At 40.6% G+C, this 27,501-nt stretch overlaps 1 protein-coding gene across 7 annotated transcripts; it reads left to right on the plus strand.

The window, feature by feature from the left end:
- Positions 1 to 242: 242 nt before the first annotated feature.
- Positions 243 to 27,260, plus strand: EZH1 (enhancer of zeste 1 polycomb repressive complex 2 subunit). Of its 7 annotated transcripts, none has more exons than XM_039327661.1 (21): positions 243 to 398; positions 2,046 to 2,166; positions 2,581 to 2,751; positions 3,849 to 3,977; positions 5,205 to 5,324; positions 6,743 to 6,863; positions 7,038 to 7,211; positions 7,812 to 7,914; positions 8,855 to 9,018; positions 9,747 to 9,838; positions 11,730 to 11,913; positions 12,324 to 12,520; positions 12,614 to 12,705; positions 13,091 to 13,131; positions 13,602 to 13,727; positions 13,830 to 14,008; positions 14,503 to 14,598; positions 23,224 to 23,305; positions 23,485 to 23,565; positions 24,326 to 24,410; positions 24,520 to 27,260. In XM_039327661.1, exons 1-21 carry the CDS (start codon positions 337 to 339, stop codon positions 24,578 to 24,580), a joined length of 2,481 nt encoding a protein of 826 aa, XP_039183595.1. In that variant the 5' UTR covers positions 243 to 336; the 3' UTR covers positions 24,581 to 27,260. The 7 variants fall into 7 exon arrangements, with proteins under 7 accessions (XP_039183595.1, XP_039183596.1, XP_039183598.1 ...); XM_039327662.1 differs by having other exon boundaries at positions 7,863 to 7,914; XM_039327663.1 differs by having other exon boundaries at positions 265 to 369.
- Positions 27,261 to 27,501: the final 241 nt, after the last annotated feature.

Consider the following 27,501-nt stretch of genomic DNA (forward strand, 5'->3'; position numbering starts at 1 on the left):
GTACCTCCCTAAAATTAACTGAGTATAAAGCTACATGGATTTAACGTAAATAGAGTGCACTGTGCGGTCACTCATAGAGACAGATGAAACACTGAACAGTGCAACGTCGTTTGAATTGGAAAGGCGACCCATTACCGCCTAGCCAGAACGAGCGTCGGCTTCCAAACGCGGTTTTCCAGATAAGAAACAAAACAAACTTTTTGCGCCAAAAATGACACTACTTTACTCCAATTAGTAAGTCTATGGATCTCTGCGACAACGGAGGCGTCGCTTTGCGGAAGAGGGCAGCGTCGGGAAGGAGGTGGAGGAGGGCGAGTACGATGCGGCGTGTGACGCATGCGTGTTCAGAAAGGGGGTTCTGCGTTTTCTGTAGGTCACCTGTGTACGATGTCTAAGGAGTGAGTGTCGAAGAAGGGGTTTAAGGGGAAATGGGAGGGGGTTACGAGGATCATGCCTGTGGAGTGAGCACTTCGGGTGCATTAATACTTACGACGTCATGCAAAGTCCCTTACTCGGAAATGGGACGAGGGCTCAGAAAAGGGTATAGACGTATCTTAAAAATCAGTACATGGGAGGGCGAGAGGGAGAGAGGTGCTGAGGTCATCGCATGACAGCCGCAGGTCTTTGGATGCGGGCGGGGCATGGCAAAAGATTGTTTGAGCAGCCTTGGGCATGCTGGTTGGACATAGTTCTTGCATTTTCCTTGCCTTTCGTCTATTTAAAGCTGAAACGTGGAAACGAACTCCCCCATTTTGTTCAGCTATTCCCACAGCTATAAAAATACCTGTAAAAATAGCCAAGGCCCTTGCTTGATATCTCAGTGATTTGTCTGCTTAAACGAAAAAGGATAAAAGATACTGGTTTTGCCTCTTAAGCCAAAAGTTGTAAGTGGCTCCAGAACAATTTCTGGTTTTGTTACATGCTAGCTGAGGCATTTTTCGCATGCTCTAGACATTCAGCATCTTTGCTTCTTCTTCACTGCTTTAATGAGGAAAGAAAAGGAACACGTGTGGTCTTAATCACAATACTTGAGAGAAAAGTAACTTGGCTTTCTAGGAGGTTGAGATGAAGTTGGTGATTTAGTTTATTATATGTTTTGCAGTGCTATGTGTTGTTTACATGATAACATAGAAATACTTTGGTAAGTAACGTATAGGTCAGTCAGTATGATGATATTTGTGCTATATAAAAATGAGTGAAACCTAACTTTACCTGGAAGAAACATAACCAAACACTTAAAATAATTTCTTAAAGAAAGTTATAAAGTAAGGGGAGCATAGGATGCTGAACATATCCCTCACATGGGGCATTTCCCTAATCATTTGAAAACATATGGGCCTCATCATTGTCAGAGTGTGATAAAAGCAGATCAATTCAGTCTGGCACTGTGGGCAATATAGGTAGTTCTCGACTTATGACCCCAATTGAGCCCAGAATTTATTTTACTAGGTAAAATAATGAGTTTGCCTCATTATATGACTTTTCTTGCTACAGTTGTTAAGTGAATCATTGCAATTAAGTTAGTAGCACAGTTGTTAAGTGTATCTGGCTTCGCCATTGTCTTTGCTTGCCAGAAGGACATCAAAGGTGATCACATGACCCCAGGACACTGCAACCATCATAAATATGAACTAGTTGTCAAGCATCTGAATTTGGATCACATGACTATGGGGATGCTGCAATGGTCATAAATATGAAAAAAGGTCATGTCACTTTTTTCAGTGCCTTTGTAACTTTAAATGGTCACTAAACAAATGGTTGTCTTCTATATAGCATCTCAAGACTGTTAGATTATATTTTTAAAGGAAAAAATAGTAATGTAAAGAGAAGCTTCAAAGTAGCTACAACTATTGGTGAAGTGATCAAAAGACAAAGATTACTGAAAATAATGGGCAATGACCAAGAATCTTAAAACTCTGTTTAGCTATTTTTCTATTTTATTATGGGAACTCTTATGTAGACTTGACAGACTTTGAATAAAGTTATAATTTTCCAGTTAGTACTGTTCAAAGATGTTCAAATATGTTTGTTTTTTTCCCTCTCAGGAAAGTAGAAATTCCAGGTCCACCCACATCAAAATGCATTCTGTATTGGAAAAGAAAGGTCAAGTCAGAATACATGCGTCTTCGACAACTCAAAAGACTTCAGGCAAACATGGGAGCTAAGGTAAAGATATGCTTTACCTTAAGCAGAATTTTTTTTTCCAGTAAACTTGAACCTCTGCACATTGGAATGGACAAACTCTGACTGAAAGAAACGTCGGTCTTGCAACTGACTTTCTCTCAGGAAGATGAGAAGTTAAAATTACATCTAAAAATATATATCAATCTATTCTCTATTCTGCAAATCCAGAGTCTATATTCAGGAGTTCAGGAAACTCCCTACAAACTGTGTAAACAGCACACTGCCTATCACTTTAGTGACAGCCATTGGTGCCCATATGCAAACTTTTTCTCTCTGATGCTCTCTCTCTTCCCCCATTAGTCTTCTTACTACTGTTGATCTGCTACACATCCATCCTGCCTGCTGAGAAGTATCCAAACAGTATCATACACACCTCTCATTTGTTTTTCTTTTGAGGGATTCTACAGGAGAAATATGCAGCAACATCTTCCATCTGTTTCTGAGGGAGAGGGGAAAACCTTTATTTGGGGATACCTGGAATTCCCCTCAACCCTTAAGTTTCACCAGAGTAGTGGGCAGTGGTGTTTCCAGCACAGAGGCGAGGCAAATTCCTCTGGCCTAACAGAGGTGAGCCGCTGTCTGAATATGTATAGATCCTTTTTTTGGTCATCAAAACACTTAAAGATTACATGACCCAATTATGGGGGGATGGGGGTAGTAGTAATGAAAGTGTGATAAAGTTTAATATATCTATTAATATATCTATATAATATATCTATTGTGCCCCAAAGCACAAAAAATATGAGGGTACAAAAGTTCAATTCCGGATAATGTGACTGCTATGCCTGTTAAAAATATGGGCAGCCTCTGACAGAAAAAGGTTGATTCTGATTAAAAAGAGAACATTAAAAAATTAAATGTTAAATATCTAGAATATCTATTTCTAGACCAAGCCAAATCCAAAAATGCTAGAGAATTCCTGGAAGCCTGGCACTCAGACAAATCAACCATCAATAGGCACATAGAGATAAACAACATCTACATACCATTCAAAAGAGATAATCAAAACAAAAAAAACTCCAAAAGACCAAAACACCTTCTCACCAGCAATCAACACCCAGATGAACAAAGATACATACCAAGATTAACTTTAGACCAACAATCAAGAAAGAAACAATACCCAATCAAGAATTACCAATTCAGACAAAAAAGCTAACAGTAAAACACCAAAGAACCACCAACACCACTCCCAGCAACACTGACAGGGCAAGCCACTGGAATATAAAATGAGAGCAGACCCCTTTCCCTTCTGTCACTGATGATATTGCCTAGTTTGGTAATGAAATTTCTGCAAAAAAAACAACAAGCTCAGAGTCCACAAAGGACTCCATTGTAAAATATCTCCCTGAGAAACAATAAAATTCATTTCCTCATAATTATGGGTACAAAATGACTTACCATGTCAACATATTTGGTGCTATCATGAGAGATGCAGGAGGTAGACTATTAGTATGATTGTATATTTTGATATGAAAAGGATTGATTTTGATTGTTTCAGGAGAGAAATGGCATAATTGCAATCTGCCTACCTATATAAAATAATTGGTAGCCAGTAATCCAGGTTTAAAAATGAGTTCCTTTTGCTGGGTTCCTGTGAATTGGGATCCCTCTTCCATGATGGCAAAAGGTTGATCTGTTTTTTTCTCTTTCCTCTATTCCTGTAGAATTTATTTGTGTCTAACTTCACAAAGATTCAGGAAAAGATAAACATCCTAAACGATGACTGGAAGAAGCTTAGAATTCAGCCTATTCAGTCTATGAAGCTGGTTGGAGGAAACCCTTTTCTCAAACAGGTGTTTGCAGCAAATAATGTACTATATTTCCTTTCCTAAGTTCATATTCACACTCCCACACTATAATATCGCTACTTTCCATGTCATTATGAAGTTCCGCATTTACTCAGAGAAAAAATTTAGGTCAGTTATGTAAAGTCATCAGTATGAATAGAAGTTTTTTTTTTCAGAATATGAAAGATCATTCAGGATTGTCCAGCAAACAGCAACAGGAAAGGATGACATTCCATGTGCAAAATTAGTACTTTTACTTCCTGCCAGTTGCTGCAAGATCCTCTGTAGCAGTCCTTTTGTGCTTTTAATTTCCTGATTCTTGTTGTGTTCAGTCCTTCTGTTTCCTAAGTCCTACAGTCGATTGATGTGTATCCTTTGGGAACAGAAGAGAAATAGGCTCATGAATTGGGATAATACATATTTTTCCCAGAATCATAACCGGTGGGCCTACTTTCAAAGTCATACAAACTAATACATCTGATCATGTTGAAAATGCCTGTTCACCAACTGACTGATCATAATCAATTCTTTCAATTCTATGTTTAGGGATAAGGGCTTGCAAGTTAGAAGGTATGCCAACAAGCAAGCTAAGTACAGTATTTAATTTGTTACCATCATACAATGCTTAACAAAATCCCCAGTCAATAAGTCAAATCAGAGAGGCATGTTTCTAAAAGGCATGTCTACACAAAATATCTTTAATCTGCTGCTTGAAAGCCTATAAGAAAGATCCATCTGGACCAAGAAGGTAAAAGAAACAAGACAGGAAGAGGTGAAGTACCTGCAAATTATGGAGAAACATGGATTAGGGTCTCCTAAAATGGCTTCAACAAGTTGCTAGATTTATATGGAAAGAGGTGATCTTTAAGATGTTTTGGTAATAAACCATTCTAGTCTTCATTGGTAAGTACCCAACGTGTTACAGTGGGCCTGGATAATAATATGATTATTAACTTGATATGATGATGGCCCTATATATCAAATCAGAATGCCTACCAAAAGTCCATCTTCCTCCCTCTGAATGTAGTGGTTCGTGGTGCCCTCTAGCGGAAGCAAGAGAGAAAACCATATTAGAAGATTCCCATATGATACTAAAGCATGGTCACTAAGGCACATCATATCTGTCTCCTTTAGTACCAGGAATGGATGAAAATATATTCAGCACATAGGGACTTAAGAGGGATGACTTGTATATTACTCCTTCTGACGGGGTACGCTTTTGTTCTCCTCCAGTGCACAGTTGAGAGCAGCTTCCCCACTTTGAGCACCCAGACTTTGTTCATGCGAACTCTAAACACTGTAGCCTTGGTGCCTATCATGTATTCCTGGTCTCCACTCCAGCAGAACTTCATGGTAGGTAATCAGCTGCTGCCATAATTCTGAGCTTGAATATGAATGTTTTCTTTTGAATCCAGAACATCTTTTAAGGCCTGGTTGGAAGGCAGTAGGGTTTCTTTGTGGAGTACTACCCAGTGCAAGAACATCTTCTGCTTTTCATTTTGAACCTGAAATACATGATATTTTTACTAAGGTTTGCACACTTGTTTATAATATCTGAATTGTCTCTTAAGGTAGATAGCACAGTTATTTATCTGATTACAGAAGTGAAATTTCTTGCTTGTCTACATTGTCTCCAGTGTCCAAAACATCTGGATTCCAGATGGAAAAAGATGGCATTTAGAAGCCATGTCTTGCACAGAAGATCAAGGAAGTTCCAGTTTGATTCTGCAAAATGACAGTGTCCTGTAAACAATCTGCCATTCTCTAATGAATCTTGTTTATCCCTAATCCTAGCTTCTGGAAGTTCAGAGCTAGGGAAATGCTGACAATACCAGAATTTACCTTCTAACATTTCTGATGAGGGGCTTCTCCATCCCTTCTCAGAAACTTCTTATCACTAATGAAGTCTGAGGGTTGGGTGGGGAATGGGAGTCTTCAGAAGCATGTATTCCAGTGATGGGCCATCCATTTTTTTTAACTTGTCATCTTACAAGTAAATGAGATTATTAGGTTAATAATTGCTCACAATTTTGATGCCTTTCTGTTGGTCACCCTCAGTCATTCTCCAAGGGCACAACATTTGGACAAAGCAATTTATGGGACTTTTGCTCCACATTAGAAGCATCTTATCTGGCAGCAGCTGTTGGATTCTGACAGTACTTTTGTATGTACCAAGCCTTCCCTGAGTTGGAGCTAAAAGGCACTTCTTGCATGCTGCTCTTCCTCTAGCAATTTTTGCATAAAAATAAGATATTTTCCTTAACTTAGTGAGCTGGTGTTTGTTGTGTGGATCGTGCTGTCAGACTGTATGGCCTTAGCTCCCTAATTCAAGATAGAAAAAAACATTCTGAACCCCCTTCTGCAGTAAACAGGGATAAAGCCAGAGTTTTTCTATTACAAATAAGCAAGATAAAATTATGTGAATCACTAGTGCCACCAGAACCTTCTCTAAAGACCACTGATTGAATGGCATGACCTTGCCTTCAAGAGTAAGTGCTCATGAAGAAAGACCTTGTGATGCTGGGGCATACTACGTCAGCCTTCCCTAATCTAGTTCCCTCCCAGATATGTTGGACTACAGCTCCGCTCCTCCTCCAGTCAGCATAAAGAGTGCTGTCTAGGAAAAGTCTTTACTGTGCAGTAAGATCAGCAGACATCCCTCTGGGTTCTTGTTAAGGTGGGCATGCAATCTGCCATTTGCAGGCTCTTCTGGTGAGTGGACAAGGGACAGCCACCTGCCTCCCTCAGGCTGTGTCTGCCCCCGTTTGCAGGTGGAGGATGAAACTGTGTTGTGCAACATCCCTTACATGGGAGATGAAGTAAAAGAAGAGGACGAAACCTTCATCGAGGAGCTCATTAATAACTATGATGGCAAAGTCCATGGAGAAGAAGGTAAAGGCTATACAGTCTTCCATTGGGATTGAAGGGGCCCAGATCATGTATAGGGAGGGAATTGAAGGAGAGAATTCTGTTTTTACAAGTCAGATTTGTCTTCGTAGGCACACAATGTTGTTGTTCATGAGGTTGAATTTTTTTCCATGTCTAGCTTTCAGTTCTTCCTTCCAGAATTGCTCCCAGGTTCTGTTCTGATCAGTGATGCTGTTTTTCTGGAGTTGGTAGATGCATTAAACCAATATTCTGAGGAAGAAGACGAAGGACACGATACAGTAGAAGGCAAACTAGAAGCTTTGAAGGAAGACCTGCCTGTCACACGGAAGAGGAAACGACTTACAATGGAAAGTATGTTTCTTCTTAACCATCATGTCCCTATGGGAGCCACATTCAGACTGCCATGACTTTGCAAGTCTTGCTGCTATGTGCTTCTTCCATTCAGTATCTTATACTAGGCAGTATGAATTGGCAAGAAGGGGGCTATAGATTCAGTTCTTGGGTAATGTTCTTCTCCAGCAGATTTTAATGGAAACATGCTTCAACTGGATCCTTCAAAGTTTATAGCTCTTCTCTTCCAACCCATAAATTATTAAATGAAATTAAGTAACAAAATAACTGTAGGCTAAACTTTAAGAGCCCCTAAAAGTACAATACAATTTTTATTCACAATTTCTTTGTGATCTTGTAGACTCTTGTATTTTGCTGGTGAAATTATAATGTCTGCATAACCATATACACAAGGAAACTGAGAAAAAGGCACCTGTTTGGCATTTTCTTCAAAATTGTTTTTATGCATTCTACAGCATAGTTTATTGTCTGATATTTGCCTGTTGTGGTTTCTTCCTAATTATTTTCTGAGCCAATCCTATCTTGGAAGAGCAGTATTCCAGGGAGAGGAATATTTTAATTCACAAAATATCAGCAGGCTTTCTTGCATGTCTAATGTAGGTAACAAGAAAAGTTCAAAGAAGCACTTTCCAAATGACATGATCTTTACAGCTCTTTCATCAATGTTTCCTGAGAATGGCTATCCAGAAGACATGAAAGAAAGGTAGGAATTATCTAATTCAAGCCAAGTATCATTTCGTTTTTCTAGTCTGGACATAATGTACTTTAATTTCCAAGATGGGTATCAGAAATACTGCCTCAAAAAAAAAATCTGAGCAGGGTCAGATATAGTTAATGGTGATTAAAACAAAAGGCTACCAGGAAGTCTCAGGACCATAATGTGCCTCAGGAGGAGGCAAAAACAAACTATACTCTTAATGTTGCCAAGAAAATTATTTGGATATGTCTCATATAGTCTAAAAAATAATATTATAATCTAATATATTTCTAATATTAATGTTACTAGTTTCTGGACAAGACCTGTTTAATTTGTACATATTTTAATCTTGTATTTTATATTTTCAGTGTTACATCATATAGTATGCCTTATTTTAATCATGATGCTTCTGATACGAATAAACAAACAACTTTCAGTCTGGCTAAAGTTTTACAATTTATGAATTTTGACTAGCAGAGTACTATCCAGTGTATAGTTTGCAACCAAATTATTACAGAAAAATAATCTGGAGTGTTAGTAGTGGTCATGCTTTTGTCTCCCCCTGCTGTCTGCTTTGGAGTGTTTCGCATTATTATCTCAAGCATTCTAACCATGCTTGTCATATGCAGAGGTTTGCAGCTGGTCTTCAAAATACACAATTCTGGTTCCTAGTTTGCTATGACAGTTAGCATTCTGCAAACTGCAAAATGCCTCTTATCTAAAAGTGTTCAATTTTATTTGAGGCAGTTTTAATGCTTGAACAATATGTTAGAAGTGATCTTCAGAGTGTGAAATGATAACTCATTCTCTCTTAAGTAACAATTTTAAGTACATAAGTGCAAACTGTTAGAATAGCTGCAGCCAGTCTTTCCATTGTTTGGAGCAACTTTGGAAGGTCTCTATATGACTTTGAATGACTCTTCTCTTCTCCACCTCATTTCTTCAGATATAGGGAGCTGACAGAAGAATCCGACATGAATGTGCTTCCACCCCAGTGCACACCAAATATAGACGGGCCGAATGCCAAATCTGTTCAGCGTGAACAGGCTCTGCATTCCTTTCACACACTTTTTTGCAGGCGGTGTTTCAAGTATGACTGTTTCCTCCATCGTAAGTTCCTGATACAATCTTTACCTCTTTCCTGCTTATTCTGTTCCAGTGTATGACATTTTCATGGGAAATGTTAGCAGATTATCTCAGGAAGGCTGATCGCTAGCAGAATCCACTGCCTTCTGTATAGATGCATGCATAACAATGTTGATTCCACTTTTTCAAATTATCCTAGAATGTCCACCTCCATTTACCTTCCCCAATGCATTTGTGAATCTTCTTACCTACTCTCCCTCCTATCTATCATATTAAAGTATTCAGAATGGCTTAGATCATCTGTATAAGATCTAACATGATTTAAATTATACTCAGTTACAATAATAAAGCCCCATAAATATTCCAGTTAAAATCCAGGTGGGTTAACCATTGAAATAGCAATGCCTGCCTGAAATAGCCAAACTTAAGTTTGGCTTGCTAGATAGTAATAATATATTATGGGTTAATTAGCATTACCAGGCAGGCATACAAGTAGTTCTCCAGTTTTTGCTATGGCTTCATTTCCATTCTGAAAGTTGCCCCTTCTCCCCCCCCCCTTCGGTATTTCTGCATGTTTGATGATCTGCCAAAGTTAAAATAGGGTGAATTTAACCCTGGGTATAAATTCTTACAAAATTATTTGACTAGTAGTAATTATTGCCTTCCTGAGATTTGAGATATTTTTTTTTTAGACAAAGAATATTTTTCAAGGTTCCTATTCTAACCCAAGCAAGATGGTTATTCTTTTTTAGCTTTTCATGCAACTCCAAATGTTTATAAGCGGAAAAATGTGGAGACCAAAATTGAGACGGAGCCTTGTGGATCAGACTGCTTTTTGTGGTTGGTATGTTGGATGGGGATTGCTGGGGTGCAAAACCAATATTACAGGCATTCATTTAAAATATAGTATAAGAATTGTTATGCATCCACCAATTGTTGTTGTCATAAAATATTGTACATTCTCAGGTAAATAGTAATACCTTCTATATCTACATCTGAAACATTTTAACCTGATCTGATTGTGTGAGTTCCAACCCATTAAAGCTTATGCTCTAATAATAAATTAATAAATAGATTATAGATTCTAATAGGCCCATTTTTATTTTTGATTTATTTTAATATGACCGTCCTTCATTATTAAAAGGAGAGCATGCCCTGTTACCCTAAAAATTAAACTGCTTTTCCTCGGACTTTCAGGTCTGGGACGCAAAAGTTCAAATGACCAGCAGGTGGCAGGAAAAAATTAATTTTCTGCATTATCTTACCATATAATTGTGGTACACACACACACACACACACACACACACACACACACTTAAAAAAAACCTAAAAGTCAAAAGAAAATATATGCAATTATGACATTGTAGGAAGGAAAGAAGGATGTCTTGATTTCATACCATTCTCCTGTCTTTATAGTACGTTTTTCACTGCATGATCCTCATCTGTTTCTAGCAAATACAGATTTTGTGTTTTTTTTTATTAAAAGTTTTACAATTTTACAATGATATCCCAACCCTCCCAAAAACCCTCCATCCCTCTTCCCAGAGCTGAATACAGGGTTAACAAGAATTAAAAATACAAAATACAAAGCATTTAAACTTAAGTAAACCTAAAACAAAAATTACATTAAAAAAGAAAGAAAAAAAATCCAATATATATATATAATAAAAAAGTCCAATATATATATATAATAAAAAATACATATTGTCTTAAACTTTAAACTTCAAACATAAATTATTCAAAAGCTAAATAATATCTTTTAATATCATACTTATACTGTATAAAGTTTATCCATCTTTTCCACACCAAAAGGTATTTCTCTTGCGATTGATCTTTCAAATAAGCAGAAATTTTTGCCATTTCAGATAAATAAGAAACTTTAAAAAACCATTCCTCCAAAGTAGGCAAAAATTCCTGCTTCCAATATTGTCCTATCAACAACCTTGCCGCTGTAATTAGATTTAACATTAAAATAATTTCTTTATCATTACAATCAACAATAATACCTAACAAAAACAATTGTGGAGTAAATTTTATCCTTCTCTTAAAATTTTTTTGAATATTCCACCATATCTTTATCCAAAAAGCTTTTATACTTTTACATGACCACCAAATATGATAATAACGTTGCGTCCAAACAACCACAGATTTTGTTTAAAAAAAGAATCTGCACCTGCAGGCTTCAAAATGACCATTTTCCTACACTAGCAAACCACAATAAAATACACTATTTCTTAGAGACCATCAGTTTCCTGTGTATTCAATTGTCCATACAATTGCTTCAAATTGCCTAAACAAAATTTAGTATACTTTGATTTCTGTATCTAGAGCAATATTGTACTTTCTATACAGTATTGTTCCTAAATCAGTTCCTAAAATTCTGGAGCAAGCACTTTGGCTCCAAAATTTTATAGCAAAGTCCATTGCCACTTGAATTTTTGGAATAAAATGAGGAAAGAGGTTCATTGGAAAAGTTTTATGCAGTCTGTAAATTACCCATTTTGTTTCATATGGTTGGTGTATGTTCCCTTCCTTTATGGGCATGACTAACTTATGACCCTCTGTAAAAAAAAACTTGCCCTTCTCTTCCTTCTATCCAGAGAACTTAAGTTAACTTAAGGCAGTGGGTCCTCAACACTATTAGTGCCACCACCAGCATACTGGATCCATGTCCTTCCTGGTTAGTTATAATATCTGAACAAGGCTGTATATTTCTAATTTTATATTGTTTTTAGGAGGGAGCCAAAGAATTTGCCATGATGCATAACCCTCGGTCAAAATATGCTGGACGGCGTCGACGCAGGAACCCCAATCTCAGTGCCACTGCCTCCACCAGTGCTGCAGCCTCTACAAGTGCTGAAGCAAAAGAAGGTGATAGTGACAGAGATACAGGCAATGACTGGGCATCCAGTTCCTCAGGTGGGTGAGGTTCCCCTACGCGTGGCTTGTGAAAATCGGGGATGGAGAAATTGCAGGTGGCCTCTTTCACCTTAGAAAGTGATATGCTCCAGCAGGCTCAAAGAAGAATAATTTCTTCTGTGGAATCTGTTCATATTTAATTTATGCCAGAGCTTGCTATCAGTCTGTTTTAGTGCCACACATAAGCACTAAGTGCCAGTCACTTTGTTGAAGAAAGAATGTCTTTCTGTCATCACAAACAGTCCTTGCCCAGCTGAGATTAGTAATTCTGTGACAAATGATACCACCTGCAGGTAAACATGTTTAAGAAAACAAGATTGTTGTCATGTTTGGGGGTTCCTTTTTGGTATATGCTTACTTTCCACATCTATTCATTTTTGTTGTTGTTGTTGTTGTTGTTGTTGCTCCAGAGGCAAACTCACGTTGCCAAACTCCAACCAAGCCAAAGCTGAGTCCATCATCTTCTCAACCCTTCATGTCTGATGTGCCTCTGGAGCCTGTAGAGTGGACAGGGGCAGAGGAGACTCTCTTCCGTGTTTTCCATGGAACTTACTTCAATAACTTCTGCTCTATTGCTCGGCTTCTGGGAACCAAGACATGCAAGCAGGTATGACCTTTGGTAGGCCAGGACTGGGCACGGGCATTTGGTTCCCTCACTTGGAACTCCCATTTTCAGCAAGTTGCATGTCTTGTTTGGCAGGTCTTTCAGTTTGCTGTAAAGGAATCCTTGATAACAAAGCTACCAGTTAATGAGCTCCTGAATCCCTCCCAGAAGAAAAAGAGGAAGCACAGGTATGTGTTCAGGGGCATCTAGCCAATAAGAAGCCATGCAAGGAATAATTCTAGGGCTACAGAAGTTCTTGGGGAAGACATAGTGACTGAGGTTGCCAAAAACTGACATAGTCTTTATGGACCTCTGCACCACCCTCCTTCCTTCTGAAAAAGTTCTGAAATGTAGCAGTACCCAATTCATCATTCTCAATTTTCTTATGTTGGAAAAGTTCCTGCCTCTCTCTCATCAAGTTGTTCCTTCATCTATAAGTTCCATTTTTTTATTTGAGAGATCTAGAAAGGAGGCTAAGGAGAGTTAGAGAGAATGCATATTTTAGAAATCCAGATTTTTTTTTTCTGTCTCTATGATTAATATTCTTTTTGCTCTTCCTTTTCCCAAACAAAGGCTCTGGGCTGCTCACTGCAGGAAGATCCAGCTTAAGAAAGGTAATGTGTTTCTTGCCTGGTTCTTCTTATTCTCTTCTTCTAGGAAAACAGAATGGAATATAGAAGATTTGTCAAAGGCCAGTCAGGCCAGGCTAGGCCAAGAAACCTCAACACTCCCTTTGTTTCTAAAATTTTCTCCAGAATATTCCCATCAGTTGATGAGACAGTGTTTCTTCATGACCTCTGATATCTAAAATTAAGTTGGAGAAGTATACTGTTTTAATACTAATAGCAGAATTCAAAATCCTAAATAAGGAAATTCTGATTGCTGACATCTGGTATTTTGAAAAGTAGCTTGAATAATCCATGCTAATACTGTTTTCTTGTCATATTCCAGCACTTGCACTAAATTGGTAAACCTGAAGTGGCCTTCTGCACTAAAAACACTGTCTTGTGCTGATTTAGGACTATAATATATGCAGCATTCAGGCTTCTTAGGCCCAACTCATAGATGTTCCTTCTTCCTGCAGACAATTCATCAACTCAAGTGTTCAACTACCAACCCTGTGACCATCCAGACCATCCTTGTGACAGCTCCTGTCCTTGCATTATGACACAGAATTTCTGTGAGAAATTCTGCCAATGCAATCCTGATTGTAAGAAACAAGACTCTCTACAAAGCTGCCTAATAATAGCTGAAGTTTCTAGCAATTTTTCTTGTGGCATACCTTCAAATATGTTTTTGTTTCCTTTGCAAGGCCAGAACCGGTTCCCTGGCTGCCGTTGCAAGACTCAGTGCAACACTAAGCAGTGCCCCTGCTATCTGGCTGTGCGGGAATGTGATCCAGACCTCTGCCTGACCTGTGGGGCATCAGAGCACTGGGACTCCAAGGTGGTTTCCTGCAAGAACTGCAGCATCCAGCGGGGCCTCAAGAAGGTACATTTCAGTCCCAAAACGGGAGGACAGGAGATCAGAATTATGAGTCTGCTATGGAAATGTGCTAGTTGGGAATGGCATAGAACTGATTTAGCTTAGGTGTTTTATTTTGTTTCTGCTAACTAATGTGAGAAACTGTAGGAAGGACTCAGACCCAGTTAGTTCTTGATGAGTAGTGTTGCTTGCACCGCTACCCATTCTCTGAGGTTTCAGCCATCTTTGCCAACCTTACTTCCATAACAGTAAGGACTGATTTTTTTTAACTGGACCCTCAATGTATTGGGATAGAAGAGAAAGTTGGCTACAGTATACCTTTATTTGGAGATTTTAAAGATAGCATTCAAAGAATGCTGCAAGTAAAGGATATCTTGTGGCTGGTGGACTAGAATATGGTATCCATTTGTTTGTCTCCTTTCTCTCCCCATCTTGTAACGCTCTATGTTTGTTCACTTGATCTACTTAATAAAATATGCTTCTGCCTCTTTTCTTCATAGCACTTGCTGCTGGCCCCATCAGATGTTGCTGGATGGGGAACTTTCATTAAGGAATCTGTGCAGAAGAATGAATTTATCTCTGAGTACTGTGGGGAGGTGAGTTGGAAAAATAGAACAAGACTTAAGGTCCACAAGCCTCTCTGCTGTAATCCTTAGTCTCAGCAGTGGTTAACAAGATGAATGAGAGGGCAGGTTATTTGTTCATCTCCTGAACAGCAACTCCAGCTTTGAGCTTACGAGCTGAAAAGAGGAACAGGATATCCCGAGGGAAATACATGTTTCTCCAGCATGTAGAGGAATATAGACTCCAAGGATGGGTTGATTTAGTCTTCTAGCCCAATCAGACCAAACAATCAAAGTTGCCACGCTTCTGCAGGGTGTGACCATGCCCCAGTTTTCGTTTGGTCTCAGCCCTGAAGAGACATGAGAATTTGGCTCCTAATTTAGATTCAGAAAGGTAGTTATTGCCATTCGTGGTTTCTCTATCCTTTTTTTCCTTCTTTGGGGGGGGGGATTGGTTCAGCTCTGAGCTCAGTGCTGCACCATTTCTTCTCTCTTAATTCCCTTCTCCGTGAGTTTTTCAGAGGCAGACAGCTGATCATAGATTGCTGCCTCATTACAATCCACCTCCCCCACCCCCTCCCAGGATCTTCGCTGTGAATGCGAAGCTTTAAACTACTAATTTTCAGCTGAAAACTGAAATCACCTTCTTAGGTTTATTACCAATTCAAACAACCTGCGGGCGCCATTTTGAGCCTCTAGAAGGCTCGATCCTCACACTACTCAAGTACTTCCTTGTTACTGTTGATTGTCAGCTGTAAATAACCCCCCCCCCCCAAAAAAAACAGCAGGTGAACTGTTTGACTAAAAGAGCTTATTATCAGATTACTTGCAGGAGAGGATCTTTTCTCTCAGCTTGTTTTATCTCTCATTAGATCGTCCCAGCCGCCATTTTGGGCTCCGCCCGATCGCACACATTAAATTGACTGCTTTGTCCTAATTACAGCCTTTTCAGTCACAAAGTAACTTACTTATTTGGTGATTCTCCCTAAGTGGGGGGAGGGAATAGGAGTTCTAATTACATTCCTTTAGATCTTCATTATCTCGTGCTTCAGCTGCTTAATAGGCACCATCTCAGGTTACCTAGTGGACATAGGGAAAATAACTTGAGTCTCTCACTCCATTTGATCTGGTAATATTCCAGACTGTGTGACTTACCAGTACCTTTTAAATATCCAGTGCCAACAGATTGGACAGCTGCTTGCCTTGCCTGTTTTCCGCTGTCTGCATAGTGGTTGGCACTTACTGTCCTAGCCGTCACTAAGTGAGACACGAGGGTCAAAAAATAAAAAAATAAAATAAAAAATAAATAAAAATCAATTAAAATAAAACAGAATTAAAATAAACAAGATATATATCTATATTCATATATAGACTTATCTTTAATTGATATTTGATACCTTTTTGGCCAAATTGTTTCTATTGCAGTGGGCCTGAAAAATTGAACAGGGAGGACAGCCCCTGAGTGTAGCGCGGCTTATATCACGTAGTGACTCCGTGCTTAACGGCGGGCCGGACCTCACAGACCCTCGTGCAGGCCTGTACCACCCAGGTGGGCCGTGGCCTTCCTTTTTCCTGCAGACCAAGGGCCGATCCAGGGATCTCCTGGTGAAAACCTGCCCTTTCTTCTCCTGCAGAACAGGACTGATCCAGGGATCTCCTGGTGAAAACCTGTCTTTTCTTCTATTGCAGTACAGGCCAGATCCAGGGATCTTCTGGTGAACACCTGTTGTTTATTTCCTATTATTTATTTCAATATGGCGGATAACACCGTTTCACAGGCTTCCACCTCCAGTGGAAATATAAAACGCAAGCCATGCAGTCTGGATACACCTGCAAAAGCCAAGGCCAAAGTCAAATGGACCTCTAAGGCCGATGACAAGCAAGCAGATAGCAGACATAGGGCGCTGGAGCGACAATTCTCCAAAGCCCAGCGGCAGACAGGAGAGACGCAGCTTATCCGCTCACCTCCTCTTGCATCCACATCAAGGGAGCATCGATCTTCCCCTTTTACACAGGCTTGGTCTCCCGAGCAGACCCTGGACCAGGGTTCCTTGCTGGGATATGAACGGGACCATCTGTCCCTCTTTGACCGAGAATTGAGACTACAGGTCCAAGATTCAATTCCAGCTGCTGAGCCAGGACCTTCCTCAGTGTCTTGTGGGTCTCAGGGGGAGGTTACTACAGTCGTCCCTCCCCCAATCCCTTCAGCATCTTTCACGCCGACGGCGGCGGGTCTTCGGGGCCCTGAACATCCTTCATTTATTGTCCAGCTCCAAGCCATGATCTCACAGGCGGTGGCTCAGGCAATGGCGGCTTCAGGGAGGGCCATTCCGGTCCAAGGACCGTCAACCCCCCCTACGCCCATGGAAACTAGGCATCCCAGGGAGTATGCGATCTCAGATCACGGTTCTCCACCTCAATCTGAAGGGAGCGAGATATCGGATTTTTCCGCTCAGATTCCGGAAGAAGGCATGTGGTCAGACGGGGAAGACATTCAGGCGGAGGCCACTCCTATGGTAGGGGTGTTTAATCCAAATTCCTTCTATCCTCTTTTACAAAAGGCCTATGTCACCGGAAAAATTGAACCCGTGAAACCACAGACGACCGATCAGGACTCTGGACAGAGTTCTGACCCACTGTTTCTGGAACCGGTCAAGAAGAACCTACAGATACCTTGCCCCTCTATGTTTCTCAAATCTATTCAGGATCAGTGGGGATTTCCTGGAAGTTTCTCTGCTCTTGGGGGATTAGATCGTAAGCTCTTAGATACGGTCCCTTCCCTCAACGATGTCCTCGAAGTTCCGAGTGTAGACGAGGCTCTCGCCCCATACTGTCAGACACCAAAATCCCAGGAGATATGTCGGAAGCCCTTAAGGCTGAGGACAAGAAGTCTGAGATTTCCCTCAAAAGAACCCATCAGGCATCGGCTTGGGCTATAAGAGCCTCAACATCTAACTCCTTTTTCGCTAGAATTGCATTAATCTGGCTCAGGGAATTACAGGCCAGATTATCCCCAGACGAAGTAAGGGTTCACCAGGATGTCACTAAACTAAGGGCCGCACTGGAATACATGGCGGATGTGTCTCTGCAGTCGGCCAAATATTCGGCTCGGGCCATAGCTTCCAACGTGGCTGCACGCCGGTTGTTCTGGCTAAAAAATTGGAAGGCCGATACGAGGCACAAATGGAGAGTAGCTGCGGCACCATATCAAAAGGGTCGCCTTTTTGGAGAGGCTCTCACTCCTTACCTGACTGAAAACAAAGAAAAGTTGAAAATACTAGCTCATGTTGTCAAAAAAACGGGCAGACGTTTTTCTCCATACAACCAGCGTCCGTCGTTCAAATCTGGCTCAGACCGAACTACATGGAGCGGGTATCGGCCCTTTCAAGCAGGGCCGGACCGCTCATCGGACCGGTCCGGCTACAGAGACAAGCCAAAGCCACAATTCCAGGCTAAGCGGCCCTTTCGCGGCAGAGGAGCTCGTCCTTTCCGAAAGTCAAAGTGACTTGAGGCGGATTCCTCCCATTGGCGGAAGACTGGCACTATATTTCCACAAATGGGAAAGTACCACCACGGACAATTGGGTTCTAACCACTATCAGAGACGGACTGTCTCTGGAGCTCCTCACACTCCCCCCTCAGCGCTTCATCTCCTGCCCCCTATCCAGAAATCCTGTGAAACAAGGTCTCATGGAGGAGGCCATTTGTCATCTGTTAAGCATAGAGGCAATAGAGCGGGTACCCCCAGATCAATGGGGACTGGGTTTCTACTCCATCCTGTTCGTGGTACCAAAACCCTCAGGAGGATGGAGGGTGATCCTAGACCTCAAGGCTCTAAATCGGGACCTAATTTACCAAAAATTCAAGATGCAAACTCTTCATTCTATTCTGGGCAGTATTTGGCCGGGGGATTTTCTTACATCCATAGATCTGACAGAAGCTTACCTGCACGTTCCCATACATCCAAATCACAGGTGTTTCCTCAGATTCAGGTATTCCAACCATCACTATCAGTACAGGGCCCTGCCATTCGGCCTATCATCAGCTCCAAGGGTTTTCACCAAAATCCTGGCGGTTCTCGCCACACAGCTCAGGTTGGTACCAGTCCGCGTTCAGTGCTACTTGGACGATATCCTAATCCAGTCCTCGGCACTGAACACCCGTTCAGACATGGCACTGACGATCAAGACACTCCAGGATCATGGATTTATGATCAACTTCCCAAAGAGCCATCTGATCCCAACAAACGGTTTGCTCCACCTAGGCGCAATAATAGACACCAGCCAGTGCTGAATTTTCCTGTCTCAGGAGCGTCAATTCAGCATACGTACGATGGTCACCAGGGTGCGCAAGGAGAAACATGTAACCCTGCTCCTACTGTCACAGCTGTTAGGGAAACTGATTTCATGTATTGCCATAGTGCCTTGGGCCAGGCTTCATACGAGACAACTACAGTGGTTTCTACTCCTTTACCAGAAACGGGGTGTAGCATGTTTTCCACAGAGGGTGCAAGTCCCACCACAGACACTCACGTCCCTCATCCAGTGGTTGTCCCCAGCACTGTCCAAAGGATCCCTGTTCAGAGAACCGACTCGGGTAACCTTGACCACAGACGCCAGTCTGTTTGGATGGGGGACACATCTGCAATCCCAATTCGCCCAGGAACATTGGTCTCAACGGGATCTCAAGAAAAATATCAATTGGTTAGAGCTCAGAGCCATACACCTAGCACTTCGCCATTTCCACAAGAAGTTGGCGGGCCGCCACGTACTGGTTCTGACAGACAACGTGGTGGCAAAGGCCCATGTCAACAGGCAGGATGGCACTCAATCGCGGATTTTAATGTCCGAGGCCCAGTGTCTGGGGTCATGGGTGGAACAGAATCTGTTGTCCCTAAAGGCGGAACACATTTCAGGGGTGGAAAACGACCAGGCAGATTTTCTGAGTCGATCTACGATAGATCATTCAGAGTGGCGTCTATATCCCCATCTCTTTCGGGAGATAACTCACCGTTTCGGTCGGCCCAAAGTCGACCTGTAGGCATCCCCGAAGAACACCCAGCTTCCCCGGTTTCTATCTCGGTACCCATCCCAGGGTTCGGAAGGAGCAGATGCCCTCTGCAGCCCTTGGCCGGCGGGCCTTCTATATGCATTTCCATCCCTTCCCTTGATCCCGGCCGTCATCAGGAAGCTGTTACAGGAACAGGTGGAGCTAATCCTTGTGGCCCCGTATTGGCCGAGGCGTCCATGGTTCGCGGATCTCGTGAACCTCGCTGTAGCCCCCCCCCTTGGCAAATCCCTCCAGAGAGGATAATTCTAACACGGGGCCATATGCCATCCAGACCCACAGTGGCTACAACTAGCCGTCTGGCATCTGAGCGCCAGTTCCTGATGTGCGGATCTTACTCTTCAAGGATGATAGCTATGATCCAAGCTTCCAGACGGCCGGCGACAAACCGAATCTATGATGCCACTTGGAAGAACTTCTGTGACTGGTGTACCTGTAAGGGTTTGTCTATCTCTTCTGTCACTATTCCAGTGATTCTTGAATACCTCATGGATGGAGTGGATAAAGGCTTAGCGCCCAACACCTTGCGTAGACAGGTGGCCGCTCTTTCCACGGTGTTCACCTGTGCCAACGCCACTCCATTGTCCTATCATCCCAGGGTCCGATCCTTTATGAAAGGAGTCTCCAACACCAGACCTCCGGTAGTACACAGGTATCCATCTTGGGAACTACCTCGTGTTCTGCAGGCACTCACTAGGTCTCCCTTTGAACCTGTAAGGTCTTGTCCTCTTCACATTTTGTCCCACAAGGTGGCTTTCCTAGTAGCCATCACGTCGGCGAGACACATGTCAGAGCTGGCTGCTCTTTCAGTTAGGGAAGACCTGTGTACCTTCTATCAGGACAGAGTGGTGCTGAGATTAGATCCCTTATTCATTCCCAAGGTGAATACCCTGATTCACCGGGCTCAGGACATTGTACTACCAAACTTTTGTCCCAATCCTTCTCACACACTAGAAAAGCAGTGGCATTACCTAGATGTCCGTAGGGCATTATGTCATTACATTAAGAGGACAGCTTCCTTTCGCAAATCGGAGGCATTTTTTGTCTCTTTCCACTCAACTTCCAAGGGACAGAAGGTTTCCTCCTCTACTATAGCCAGGTGGATCAAGGCCTGTATCGCTCAATTTTACCAGGCTTCCTCTTTACCTGTCCCAAGCCGCCTGACAGCGCACTCTACTCGTAGCACTTCCACATCGGTGGCGTGACAGACTCAGGCGTCCATAGAGGACATCTGTAAGGCGGCTACATGGTCATCCACTTCACCATTCATTCACCACTACAAACTCGACAAGTTTGCTTCCGCGGAGGCCGCTTTTGGCCGTCGGGTTTTACAACAAGTGGTCCATTTCAGCACCGACACTAAACCAACCTGCTTCTCACCCGTGGGATCATAGGGGCTTTGGTATGTCCCATCCTTGGAGTCTACATTCCTCTACATGCTGGAGAAGGGGCATTGTCTTACCTGAACGCCTTTTCTCAGCATGAGGAATGTAGACTCCACTCCCTCCCTGATCATTACTAGCAGCTAGGTTAGTGTCAGCAGTTCGGAGCCATCACGTCACACAATCATTCGCTTCACCCTTTTGAAACTGGGGCATGGTCAGACCCTGCAGAGGCATAGCAACTTTGATTGTTTGGTCTGATTGGGCTAGAAGACTAAATCAACCCATCCTTGGAGTCTACATTTCTCATGCTGAGAAAAGGCGTTCAGGTAAGACAACGCCCCTTCTATCTCTGGAACAGTAAATTTTGGGCCTTGCCAGCATTCAGATGGTCCTTGAAAGGTTGTTTAGTAATTGGTCAAGTTATGATGGACCCCAAAAATGGAACTTACAACTAGATTAAAGGTTCCAATGTCCATTCCCCCATGTAATCATATGATTGTATTTTGAGCATTTGGCAACTGGCCCACATTTATAGCCATTTGCTGCACCCTTACAGTCACCTGCCTGCGATTTATGATAGTTTTGCTGGAAACAGGCATTTACTTCCATTTTATAGCAAAAAAAAACAAAAAACAAATAATGGGTTCATTTAATGGCTGTGGCGTTCACTTTACCACCATGTTCACTTAACAGCTGCCACAAAAATATTATAAAATTGGGCACATTCACATGAAGACCCACTTTATGATCATTACAACTTATAACCAAAATTGTGGGCTCAATTATGTCATAAAGCAAGGACAATCTGCAGATGAAAGTCATTTATTAATATGGGCTTGTCACTTGGTCAACATTTAGATGATAGGACTTGAAGCTAAAAACTGGGCAAGCTGTCATTTTTGGTGAACAGTTGGCTGATTATGATGTTGGGGAAACTTTCTAGTAAACTTTTGATTAATTCCAGGTGGAGTATTTACCATTTTCAATACAGCTCCAGCTTCTTAACTCATAATCAGATTTTATAGCAACACCACAAGCATAGCAATAATGAAACATCAAAGTAGAGCAGAAGGGCAAGGAAAGAGAAGGTGGAATAGGCAGCTTTTATAATCTTTTTCGGGCTGAATTTATGGGGTGTCATTATAATGTTTAAATAAATTTGCTATGTAACTTGCCAACATTATCTGCAACATAAAATATATATATATAGTGCATATATGTAGAAAAGGCAAATCCTTTCGCCACCATTAATTATTTCTAGTTTTATAAAATGATACATTTGTTAGCAAATAAAATTCATGTAAACTATTTATGCTGCCCTGGAGTAAAATTCCTCCTAAAGCTGTTTTGTCTGCAAAATTTAGATTTGCTTCCAGGAAGAAATTGTTGCATTCCTTGATTCCTGTTCAGAATTGAGCAATTCTAGGGCAGTCCCATATTCATTTATCATTGCATTGCCAGAAATCAGAGCAGTGTGGCAAATTTTCCTTTAACAACTATAAATTATTTGTTAACAATGTAAATGAAACCAATGTGTTATTGAAAACAATTTCCACTTATGTTACAGCATCTTAAATTTAGAGCTGAAGTTTTAACTAAAAAGCGTACAGCCTTGTTTTGGGTTGGGAAGATAATGGTGATGATTTATTAAATTTATACACTACCCAATTCCCAGCAACTCTAATTCTTCCACTCTTTTTCATTTTGCATATTGATATGTACCACGTTTAACTATAGCTGTATGTCAGTAGTAGAAATCAACAGTTTAAGGAGTACTGATTCTCTTGTATGGGTTATACAAGAGAAGAACTAAGAATGGAACGACCAAATGTATTTATATCTATTTCAGTTAAGTATTGCCAGTATTGGGAATATATCAAGTAATCCATATATTTTATGTAGATAAAAAAGAATAAAAAATTCATTCCTTATCTACTGATTGATCTGAAATGTTAATTTGATTACCTATCAGTTTTTTACTTGCCAAAATGTGTAGTTAGCAAATCAATTGTTTAATTTTCTGCCCCCACCTTTATTGTTGCAAAATGGAAGAAAAGTTCTGTTTAAATTTTGTCTGCTTTGGAGGCACTATTTTCAGATTTCCCAATTCCTTGGGAGAAACTAAGCCTTCTAAATTTTGCTAACCTCTGACTTGGTCGTCTTATGGCAAGTCACAAATCATTGTCCATTGTGTTCCTTTTTCTCAGCTTATCTCTCAAGATGAGGCTGACCGACGTGGCAAGGTGTATGACAAGTATATGTCCAGCTTCCTCTTCAACCTCAATAATGGTAATTGACTATAGTGAGGTAGAGCTTGCGGATGTGATCTTCAGTAGGGGGTGATAAAGCAACTTGGAGGGAGCAGGCTTTAGAGTTCTGTCTTCTATAGCGTTCAGAGGTGGTTTTACATAAGTAAGTGAGCTTTTGCAGAGACTCCAATCCCTGTGAACTCTTTTTTCCCCTGACAGATTTCGTTGTTGATGCCACACGCAAAGGCAACAAAATCCGCTTTGCAAATCACTCCGTCAATCCTAACTGTTATGCCAAAGGTGAGACTCTTTAGGGCTCTGCTCTCATTCTGATGCAATAGACTCCAACTTGGAATCTGATGTTTTTAGGCAGACATCCTTGATTTGATTTTTACCCCAAAATGGGAATTCAAACATAGAAGGTAAGTGTGATGGGATATGTCTTGGATCAAGTATATTCAGTTGTTTAGAAAAAAAAGAGGGCATGTTGCCAGCCATTGTAATTACTGATTTTCTTTAAAATTAGAATATAAATATCTTCATCAGAAAATCTGGTCACAGAGAATTGTGTTCATAGAAGAGGTGCTTCTATCATCCCTTAATCATCAAAAAGGCAAAGGCAAAGAAACAGGATCCTAGATGAGAGATTAGATGTGATAAATACTTATATAAATAAGTTATTTCTTGGCAAAACTTCTTAATTCAGTTCCACAATTGCTAATAGGCACTGCTGAGAATTACATTCACATTCTAGAGAATTAATTTTGTAGCTTAGAATTCACAGTTTAAGAATGGTGGTAACAATCAACCATAACTCACACATTTCTAACTTATTCTAGGATGCAAAAATGGCTCTTTAGATCATCTAGTAATTGCGTCTATGCTAGATGAATACATTTGGGTTCTCAGGTGTGAAAATGATGCACCCTCAGTTTAGCAAATGACAGATTTGAAATTTTGTTTCCTGAAGGTTGGGAATGAGTGACAGTGGAAGCCTTGGCGGGGTGATTCTTGTAAAAATCTGGACAATTCATTCAGTCTCTTTTTTGACCCAATTCAGTGGTGATGGTGAATGGAGATCACCGCATCGGGATCTTTGCCAAGAGAGCAATTCAGGCAGGTGAAGAGCTCTTTTTTGATTACAGGTGAGTGCAATCTAATTCCAGTTTTCAAAGTTTCCAAGATATTGCTTGGTATGATATCTCATAAAGACCCATAATGTACTTATTCACAACAGTTTCATTTCTTTCCCAGGTATAGCCAAGCAGATGCCCTCAAATATGTCGGCATTGAAAGAGAAACAGATGACATCTGATTGAAATTACTGGCCCTCAGTGTTCGCAGCCAGTATCACTGCATCCTATTCATGCTGCTTTCTTTGTTGCTATATATATAAGGGTTTCATTGCACCTGGATTCCTCTTTAGAGAAAGGAAAGATCCAGCTTTTTCTATGGACTTGAGATTCTGATTCCAAGGCCACTTGACTGGCAGCTAGTGACACCATGAAGAGTTCTGCTGAATTACTATTAGGAGGAAGATGAGGAGGCTCTGAAAAGGCAAAGTGGTTTAAGACCCTTTTATATGCTGAAGCTTGTAAATGGATTTGATTCATCGGTTAAAAAATTATTTGAGCTGAAGAATGTATTTCTTTGCTCTGGCTGCAGGCAAATTTAGAGCAGAGATTATCTCAACACAAATGTCACTTGCAAAGAAAATCATAAAGTATTATACAGAGGCCAAGGGAGGGGATTAATTCATTTTTATTAATTAATTCCTGATGAGTTAACATTTGTTCCCAAACCTCTATAGTTCCTTTCCTTCAGTTAGTGACTTGTTACAACACTCTCTAATCCTATTCTCTTTCCCTCTTGGGTTTCATACTACACTTTCAGCAGTGAATTATTATTTTTTCTTAGTTAGTTTAAGGACTCACATATTTGGTTTTGTTCTTCTCTTAAAACATTAAATGTTTTTTTAAAGCCACAAGAGGTATTCTTGATACACATATGAAAACAGAACAATTGGGTGACGCAGCAGAGTATAATAGTCTTTTAAAGAGCAATTAATTTGTCACCCACTTTTAAAATCTATTCCCCCCCCCCATATATGTCCAAAACAATCAATTAGCATGCACTTTAGAATTATTTGCTCCATGAAGACAAGGAATTGGGCTCCCTGTGGGTTTATAAGAAGTGAAAATAGATTCAACTTCCATTGTATGGATTACTGTAGAAACCAGAAACTGACTTTCTCATAAGTTGATACATGACAGCTACAAATCAATCATAAAACTGGCTTATTATACTGATAAAATGTGTTTATTGGTGCCAGCAATAGTTTGAATTTACTACATGGGTAAGTCTCCTTGTGTGACATAGTAACATCAATGTCAGCCTTGGAGAAGACAGAAATGTAGTTTATGGAACTTGGCAATGTGTGTGTAGAATGAGATATACACAAACATGTATTAGCTACGCAAATAGCATTATTTGGCCTAAGAGTATTCAGTTGCTTCTGATCACGCCAGCCATGTAATTGTGAAAGTGTTAGCACTTCTGCACAAACATTCCATCTGTTCATTTCCTGGGCTGAAAGTGAGCCTGGAACAAATGAAACAATGCTAAATAGTATAGTTGAGCATATGTAGAGTGCCTTTACTGCTGGCTAAGCACAGCCTGCTGTCTACAATAAGGGAAAGAGTATATAAATGTGGGGGGACATAGTGTTCGTGGTCTCTTAGAAATCAAGGAATTCGGTGGCAGCAGCAAGCCCTCCACTACCCTATTTACTACTGCTTCACCTTTTCTAGCTGCTTAATAATTGTGAGAAAAATATCTGCTTAATGTAATTTGTATCTAATATGAGTGAAATTTAATTATTTAGAGCTAAATAATATAGTGAAATTAATTTCAGCGTGAGAAAAGAATGCCATGTAATTACTAGATTTAGTTTGCTTTTTTTTAAGCCATTTTTTGTCACTTGCAGCTTATAGTAGAATGCATTCCTGAGATGCAATTTAAAGTTGGAATGCTGCATTACTTTTTTTGGGAGAGCTGTCAGCCTGCTTTCTCAAAAAGCATCCTTAAGCACCTGGTTGAGTTAGAAATGTTAAGTCTTCTCAAGGGAAGAAGACATTGCTGTAAGAGACATTAATTTCTGGGAGAAAATAGTTTGAGGGACAATATGAAAAATGGTAGTGGACCTTTTGTTCAATTAAGTGTTATGTTCTTAGTTTGTTTTTTTTTTGAATTGGGAAAAGGGAAAAGCCAAGGTGCCTAGTCTTTAGCTACTGCAGTCATAGCACAGTGATGCAGCTTAACTGCCTCTGGCAAAGTTGTAACCAGGCTTATTGCTTAGCTGTTGTCTAGCATCCATACAGTGTAGATATAAGAAGGAAAAGGAGTCTCATGCATGCAGACCTGACTACTACCTGCAGACTAATAGATAGTACCAATAGTGCAAGAAGGGCTATCACCGCTTAATTTGGGCAGTGAGTTTCATGACTGATCAACCAACTTTCTGAAAGGTATCCATTGCAGAAATGGTTGGTCTTAAAAGTGATGCAGTTTAATATTTTTGTCAGGAGCTAGACCCGCAATACTATAGTTGGTGTTGTGTATGATTGCCTGTGTTTGCATCTTGACTCACAAAAGTATTGGTTGGTCTTTCAGCTGATGGGATGTTTAGACTTCACCTCGGTACTGCATAGTATTTTATAACACAAACATATATTGCTTAGTACTTCTCATATACTGCAGCTATCGAAGATGCCAGTTACTTATATAGCAGCAAAAACATTTATGCTTCCCCCACTTTATACTTCATTGAACTGCTTTTCTTCTAGGCATGGTGGTTCAGGAGCCAGCGGCTGCATGGCACCTCCATCTTCTGATTGCTTATGACTCTTAGCTTTGCTGCTGGTAACTTATGTGCACTTTATATTATCGCTTGTAAAAGTTTGTCTTAATAAAGGTGTAGTGATAGCTAAATAAAATCTGTCTCATGTCAAATTTATTGGTACTATTGGAGAATAAGCTATATTGGCAAACCAATTCCCATACATTCAAGTACAGGGGGGAGCAAGGACTACACAGCAGATTGTGTACACAGTACTGTTGCAACAGCAAGGTTACAGACTGTTTAAGAACATCCTTACCTAACTTTAATCCTTACAGACTATAGTTGATTTTGAGGATATTAAGAATTTTTGAAAAACCTCACATAATGAGACACTA

The sequence above is a fragment of the Crotalus tigris genome, unplaced genomic scaffold (assembly GCF_016545835.1).
Source record: "Crotalus tigris isolate CLP2741 ecotype Arizona unplaced genomic scaffold, ASM1654583v1 scf7180000024364.846960, whole genome shotgun sequence".
Taxonomy (NCBI): domain Eukaryota; kingdom Metazoa; phylum Chordata; class Lepidosauria; order Squamata; family Viperidae; genus Crotalus; species Crotalus tigris.

Coding starts and splice junctions, on each gene's coding strand:
- EZH1 (XM_039327661.1), top strand. CDS start 337: ATGCGTGTTCAGAAAGGGGGTTCTGCGTTTTCTGTAGGTCACCTGTGT. Junction 2,752..3,848: donor ATTCCTCTGGCCTAACAGAG/GTGAGCCGCTGT, acceptor CTATTCCTGTAG/AATTTATTTGTGTCTAACTT. Junction 14,599..23,223: donor TCTCTGAGTACTGTGGGGAG/GTGAGTTGGAAA, acceptor CCTTTTTCTCAG/CTTATCTCTCAAGATGAGGC.